The sequence below is a fragment of the Microcaecilia unicolor genome, chromosome 2 (genome assembly GCF_901765095.1).
Source record: "Microcaecilia unicolor chromosome 2, aMicUni1.1, whole genome shotgun sequence".
Taxonomy (NCBI): domain Eukaryota; kingdom Metazoa; phylum Chordata; class Amphibia; order Gymnophiona; family Siphonopidae; genus Microcaecilia; species Microcaecilia unicolor.
The window spans coordinates 282,988,484-282,996,091 of record NC_044032.1 but is presented as its reverse complement, the minus strand read 5'-3'; the positions used below and the strand labels follow the sequence as shown (position 1 = coordinate 282,996,091).

The following is a 7,608-nucleotide window of genomic DNA, read 5'->3' as shown; positions in this document are numbered from 1 at the left end:
ATGGTTTTAGGGAAGTGTGTGTTTGTTCCAACTAATTTCTGATAAATATGAGTTTTCTTTTTAAAGAGCTTTGATTAAAAGCATTTCTGTGTCAACATTTCATTCATGTAAATAGTCATTTGCCATTATCATATTCATGTAAATAAATTCTTTGCTTTTATTATTATAGTTACTTGTTCTTATCATCTATCAGTACTATATATATGGAGGGTGAACTTAGAAAGGTATTTGGACATGGTATTTATTTATGATTTCCAGAGTGCATTCCATTACATTTATTTAATCCATGCCTTATCCTACTACACCTATGGTGAATTACTGACATACCTTCACACTATTATATCTTCCTTTTCATTTTCTAATTCCTCTTCCTCTTTGGCTTGGGCCTCAGCCTGTATCCTTGCTGTTGTGGGAAGAATAGCATGATTGTAAGGCATTGTGGAACACACATGACTGTATGGAGGCAACAGTGGCCTGGAAGTTACAAAGGGATGTCACATAATGAGCATAGCTCAGGAAACTGTGACACCAGGATCATTACAAGTGGGCACAGTCACTCACGGCTACGTAAATATGTTCCAGGTATGGTCATAATAGTGAGGCCATGGATTTACTCTGTTTGGATCCAGACACCTATATGCCATTGCTAGGTGCAGGAGAAATTACCAGGGATATGCAGGGTGACTTTATGATGGAGCAACTTCTTTGTGTGTGGGGCCTCTATGGTGCCTGATAAGGGTTGTGGTACAGGTTCTGTCAGGCACTTCCAATGTAGTTGTGGCAACTGGCACACATCTAACACACCACTGACTTATTGAGCTCTAAGAAGCAGCAAGGGATAGGGTGTATTGACCTCTCTCCTCAGCAAGTGATTGTCTAAGGCAAATGAGCAGCTCTGGCTTGGTTCTCCGAATGACCCTGTAATAGGTCTTCAAGGCCTCCAGGTTGCACACAAAATGGAAGTGTCTAGAATAAAACTGATACAGTGGATTTGTTTGGTAATCAAACACCTCTCAAGTGTAGGTCCCTATATCCCTCTGAGCAGCTGTGGGTAGGGTCTCTGTCTTTGGTACATTGGCCACCTGTGTTGCCTTTACCATGTGACACAGGTTTTGTTCTGGTGGGTCTATACAGCCAAGGTTAGGCCTACGGACATGATCATGTTTATGCTTATTATCCTATATAATAATTCTCACCTCCAACGTTCTATTGGTCTTGCTGCCTGTGTTCGTGACTTCTTCGGAGTTGGTCTGCTAGGCTCCGTAGCATAGGCTGACATCAGCAAACGCATTGTCACGTCAACATCATAACCCGGGGTAAAACAAAAACATGCCTCACAGCTAATCCTATACCCCCCCTCCCAAACTGCCATACAGCTTGACAGCAACATAAAAAAAAAAAGGCTCAAGCCTGCCGGACGCCACTGATGCGCTCAACAGCCGCCCTCCTGAAACACCTGGGGGGGGGGGGGAGATGCAACATGACACCCTCCCCTCGGTGCATCCCCCCCCTCGGCGCATCACCCAAGCCCCCCCTGCGGCGCATCAACTCCCCCCCTCGGCGCATCACCCAAGTCCCCCCCCCCCGAGTGCATTCTTGCCTGCCGTGTGCACGCCGCTGAGGGGGTGTCGGTTCCGCTGGTTCCCTGCTGCCTCTGCCACGGAACAGGAAGTAACCTGTTCTGGGGCAGAGGGAGCAGGGAACCAGCGGTGCCGACAACCCCCCAGCGGCATCTACCGGGGCGGACCACCCCCACCACCCCGCCCTTGCTAAGCCACTGGTCAAGGGGAAGATGCTGGATAGAGGAGTAGAGAGGATAGGGAAGACAGGAGATACTGGATCAAGGAAGGATGGAAAGAAAGGAAATATGCTTGCTTAGGGAGAGAAGGGTAGATAGTAGACATGGTGGGAGTAGGGTGACAGAAGGGAGATGCTGAATTGGGATGGGGAAGAGAGAGGGAGGGAGGGGACGACCCTGAAACACGGAGGGAGGGAGGGAGGGAGGGAGGGGATGACCCTGACACTCGAAGAGAAAGAGGGAGGGGGACGATGACCCTGGAACTGGGAGGGAGGGAGGGGGGGCCCCTGGCACACACTCTCATTCTCACACACACACTCTCTGTCTCTCTCTCTCTCACAGACACATTCGCACCCAGTCTCACTCTCTCTCTGTCACACACACACATTCGCACATTCACTCTCTCTCTCTCTCTCTCTCTCACAGAATCACTCTCACACACACTATCTCAAACATACACACTCCAAGGAAAACCTTGCTAGTGCCCATTTCATTTGTGTCAGAAACAGGCCTTTTTTAATAGTGGTTTTATATACTGCTAAATCAAAGCAGTTTACAAATAAATTAAAATCAGTAAGGAAATACAATAACAAATAGCTGGGGGCAGTTATATTGTTGCCATATAGCAGGGACTCTGCATTTATATCATGGTTTTATTTAGAGGGGGGTTGGGAGGGTGCTAGGTGCCAGCCTTGCCGTCCTAAATGTCCATGGTTGGCAGACTTTTGCCTTCATCTGCTGGGTATGGCACTTCTGTGTTGGTGATAGCCTCACCACATGGTACCTTCATGCATGGCAAGTACCCTGGAGTATTTCAGAGGCTGGGAAACCTTACATGCTCATTTGAATGGGGTGGGGGGTGCTAAGGCTGGCAGTCTAGGCCAGTCACAGTGGTATTTGCCTATGTGTTATCCTAAGTGCCATGCTGTGCTGACTTAGCCCTAACTATGGGCATGTTAACAACTTAAACCATTCAGGGGTTAAAACACGTGTCAGTAAGTCTAATTATATATTTCCTTCTTCAAATAGACTACTATAATCTTATACATAAATTGACAACATGTCCTTTATTAATAATATCACATATTATCATTAAACATACACTTCCCTTCTCAAGTCCCATTCAGAAGGTCTGTTATACAGGAAATAGAGTCCAAACACTGATTTTCAAAACTCCATATGGTTCCTGATGTAGAAATTAGATATAAACTTTGACGAATCCTTATTATATCATGGATCTTGAATATCTTCCTCGATCTTCAAATCTCTCCAATCTGATCCAATCCACTCAATTTTTAATCCATATTCCTCCACGAGAACTTCATCAAATATCCACTTCCTGGTATAACTGAAGGCTTGATCACACCAAACAAGACTTTCACATGCTCTCCAAACTTTCACTCGGTCTTGTTTGGAGAGATTTGAAGATCGAGGAAGATATTCAAGATCCATGATATAATAAGGATTCATCAAAGTTTATATCTAATTTCTACATCAGGAACCATATGGAGTTTTGAAAATCAGTGTTTGGACTCTATTTCCTGTATAACGGACCATCTGAATGGGACTTGAGAAGGGAAGTGTATGTTTAATGATAGTATGTGATATCATTAATAAAGGACATGTTGTCAATTTATGTATAAGATTATAGTAGTCTATTTGAAGAAAGTAACTATGGGCAAGGGGACATTTCACAATTTGCTTTGCCAGGTCCATCTGGAGTTAGGAATGTGCATTCATTTGAAATGAAAATGAGCAGCAAAAACAAAAACACAAAACAAAAAGAAAAACAAACATAAAATTATGTGTTTTTCCATGTGCCACCAATAGTGCAAAATATAGCAAATGTGTGAACTATTGGGAAGGAGTATGCACTCCGAATAGTGCACACTCTCCTTGAATATAATTTTCAAATAGTGATTAGGGGGATCAGGGAGGAAGATGGGGGACCACTAGACACTAGGGACTGATGCAGAAAGCTGTTCGGTGGAGGGAGAGGGTGCCGCTAGACAGACACCAACCCTTCTATTCTACCTTAGATCTAGAGAAAGATTTTTCTGCATTGTATGTGCATCAATAGCCACTGTTTCCTTCCATGCATTGCAGCAGAATGCTTAATAGCCTCATTAAGATCCATTTTAATTGAGTGTGTGACCAGCAGGCTCATTTTCAAAAGAGAAAAACATCTAACAAGTGACATAAATCTGCATTTGGACGTGTTTCCAAAACCTATTTTAGATGTTTTTCCATGAAGTCCATCAGAAGTCCGTCCAAATCTCAAGGGGGCATTTCAGGGGCGTGTTCAGGGCGGGACTTGGGCGTTCCTAAGACTTAGACGTTTTTCAGCCATAATGGAACAAAACAAAAATGTCCAGGACCAAAACTTAGATGTTTTGAGCTAGACTTGTTTTTATTATAAATAAGGCACAAAAAGGTGCCCTAAATGACCAGATGACCACTGGAGGGAATCATGAATAACTTCCTCTTATCCCCCCAGTGGTCAGTAACCCCCTCCCACCCCCAAAAAATGTGATGAAAAACATTACTTGCCAGCCTCTGTGCCACCCTCAGATGTTATACTCAGGTCCATCAGAATAGCATGCAGATCCCCGGAGTAGTCTAGTAGTGGGTGCAGTGCACTGCAGACAGATGGGCACAGCCTGCTACCTCTCCCTACCTGTTACAATTGTGGAGGAATCTGCGAGCCCTCTAAAACTCACCAAAAACCCACTGTACCCACGTATAGGTGGTAGTGGTGTACAGTTGGGGGTAGCGGGTTTTGTGTGGGTTTTGGGGGCTCAGCAGACAAAGTAAGGGAGCAATGGTCAGTTGTGTACCTGGGAGCATTTTATGAAGTCCACTGCAGTGCCCCCTAGGGTGCCCTATTGTTGTGTGGGATGTCAGGGGGACCAGTCTACTAAAAATGGGGGCTTCATTATGTACGTTTTGCACTTGGACATTTTGTTTTCCAAAATGGACCAAAAAAGAAAATGTCCAAATCACAAAATGTCCAAAATACAAAACGTCCATAGTATTTTCGAAAAAAAAAAAAAAGATACGGCTTTTCTTTTTCGAAAATGACCTTCTTTCCTGTTCAGAATTTGGACGTTTTGTGTAAAATGTCCAAATTCAGATACAGATGTCATATCAAAAATGCCCCTCCATGTCTTCCACATGAGTTAATACCTATACTCAAACCCTCTCTGCATTGCTTCTCAAGTAACATGGGTGTACAACCAGTAGTAGCCACATGGAAACTTTCTGCATTGGCTCTATGCAAGTTAGGCACACTGTCACAGAATAGCTTTTAGGCACCCTGCTGGCAATCTTGTGGATACGTCAAGGGGTGCATAAATGCAGGCACATAGATTACACATGTTCACAACATGTATATATAGAGGGTGTTCAGGTTCTGCTTGCTGAGGTCCACAGTATGTACATATAGAGGGTGCTCAGGTTCTGCTTAATAAAACAGCTCAGCAGATACCTCTAGTGTTCTACTTCTAATAGTACCTGTTGAACTTTTGACTTGGGAAAGTTCTTCCAGATGTGAATGTTGGCTCCCCTGCCTGGTTGATAGTGGTAGGAGGAGACTCCCTTGGATGGGGCACCCTGAGAGGTAAACTGTGTCGATATAAGTACCAAGCCCAGAGGAGGAGGGAATAGCCTCGTCTTTGGTTCAGGCTCTCCAGCCATTGTACCACTGCTGAAAGGATAGACACTTACAGTAGCTTTTATCTCCCTAAGAGGGAAGAGGGTCTCTGGCTACCAAAGCCACCGCACCTGGAACAGAAAGGAGGAAAGTGCAGCTAACAGAGCCTACGAAAGCTGCTGCACATGCACCTAGTGAGAGTTGGAAGAGGGAACCAGATCTGCTCCATGCTTCCACAGAGAAACTACAGAACCTCAGTGGTGATGATCCTATTGGGAAAGGGATCCCCTATGGATACTTTGTACCTAAAGGCTTGGGGAGCTCTTCTACCAGACAAGGCAGAGTGTTCATAAGGAAAACCAACTAAAGACTGTAGTGTTTGAAACTACTTTTTTCTACTATGGCTTGTATATAGTTCATTTTGAGATGTCCCATGTTCTGACTTCATCATCATAGTTTAAACAAACCTTTTGGTTAGAGTTGTGAACTTCTGGCCTGGGCTGACTTAGCAAATGAAAGAAGAGTGCTGAGTGAATGGATTGCTGTATTAATCGGTCTCCCAGCTCCTCCTGCTTCCAGCCCTGACTTCACAAAACAGTCATAAAATTACCAAAAGTAACCCACCCTGATGCTCACTAGGCAAACATATATTACCAACCATTGAAGTAGACCTGATAAGACTTTTATTATGATGACATGCAATTTCAATAAATTGGAAATCTAAGGTACATTTTCTAAAGAAACAATTTTCCATAAAGCAAATATAAATAATTGTAAATTCAATGCTATAATGATTAACAACACTTCAACAACTCAAATCTAAAAGCAACTTCACAAAGGACCAAATTTTTAAAAATCTGCAAACCAGATGTAATGATGGATAATAACAATACCCAAGCCAACATTTAAAAATATTTAAGGAACTTAAGAGGAGAGAATCATGTTGCAGTGGCCAGTGTTTAGATACCTAATTCATGGATTTGGAGATGGAAAATCCTTGCTAAAAATTGTTTGAGTTTAGAATTGTTTAGAATTAGGATCACAGAGTGCAGAGAGGCAAAGGTCGATAACCCAAACAAAATAACATAATCCAAGAGGAACATATTGGAGAAAAAATATGCTAACCCTACGGCTGTGATTGTGAAATAAAATAAGTAGAAAAATAAAAAGGAAGCCATGACTTTAATGGCAATGAAATGGGCCTTCAGGCTGGGGTTCCGGAAGCCCATCATGTTGCCATTTATTTGCCTGGTATGGCTCCAGAGGGATCCGATCAGCAAAACAACTGCCACACAGAATATGAAGAAGGGCAGGGAGTATCCAAGGGACAATATGGGAATCAGATGAACCGTATTGTAGCGCATTCTACCTATTTCTGTGGTGGTTTTGTTCTGGTACTCATCCCTAGCTAATGTGCAGTTGATAAAAGTGCAGCTGTTCAGAGGAAGATCAGTGGTGGAGTTCCTTGCGTATTCATTGAAAAGTCCCCAGGCTATGGGAATGCAAGTGACAAAGGATGCCAGAATGGAGCCCAGCAACAACCAGGTTAATATCCTAGAGATCTTCAATTTCACAAAAATGAACAAAGGGTGGCTGAAGTTGGCTATCTTGGCACAGTAGAAGACACAAAGCCAGCAGGCAAACCAGGCACCAGAAAGTTCTAAAAATAACGAAATAGTGTAAAATGTGGTATCAAATCCTCCTTGTGCAAAAAAGTCTGAATAAAGTTCTGAAACAATTAACTCCAGAAATAGTTCCCATTGGATGCAGAATCTAGCTGCACTCAGAGTGATCAGAATGATGTCAATTGAATTTAGATTCCTGGTCTTCACCCAGTCAATGCCATTCACAGCCATAATGAATCCATTCACCACAGTCCCTAGCACTGTAAAAGCAGCGAAGATGATCAGCATGACAATATGAACTGGGTCTAACATCGCCCCCTGTTAGAATCACTGCTGAGGCATGCCAAATAGACTTCCAGAAGGGCTCTTACAGTCTTTCTTCCCTGTTCAGTTAATGGGTAGACCCAGCACTCTTCTGACTTTCTAATGCATTAGAATCTGTGGAGGAGAACCACAGAATTAAGACATGCAAAATATTAATGCTGTTCTAATAACAAGAAGTAGCTGAACAAGGATGCAAATGTCAGATGTAT

General features: G+C 43.2%; 1 protein-coding gene across 1 annotated transcript; it reads right to left on the bottom strand.

The window, feature by feature from the left end:
• Positions 1 to 329: 329 nt before the first annotated feature.
• Positions 330 to 7,387, bottom strand: LOC115462025 (taste receptor type 2 member 40-like). The gene is made up of 2 exons (XM_030192073.1): positions 6,576 to 7,387; positions 330 to 474 (listed from the first exon to the last, which is right to left on the bottom strand). The coding sequence occupies exons 1-2, from the start codon at positions 7,385 to 7,387 to the stop codon at positions 330 to 332; spliced, it is 957 nt and encodes a 318-aa protein (XP_030047933.1).
• Between the last annotated feature and the right edge of the window lie 221 nt (positions 7,388 to 7,608).

Coding starts and splice junctions, on each gene's coding strand:
- LOC115462025 (XM_030192073.1), bottom strand. CDS start 7,387: ATGTTAGACCCAGTTCATATTGTCATGCTGATCATCTTCGCTGCTTTT. Junction 475..6,575: donor TTCACAATCACAGCCGTAGG/GTTAGCATATTT, acceptor TGTAACTTCCAG/GCCACTGTTGCCTCCATACA.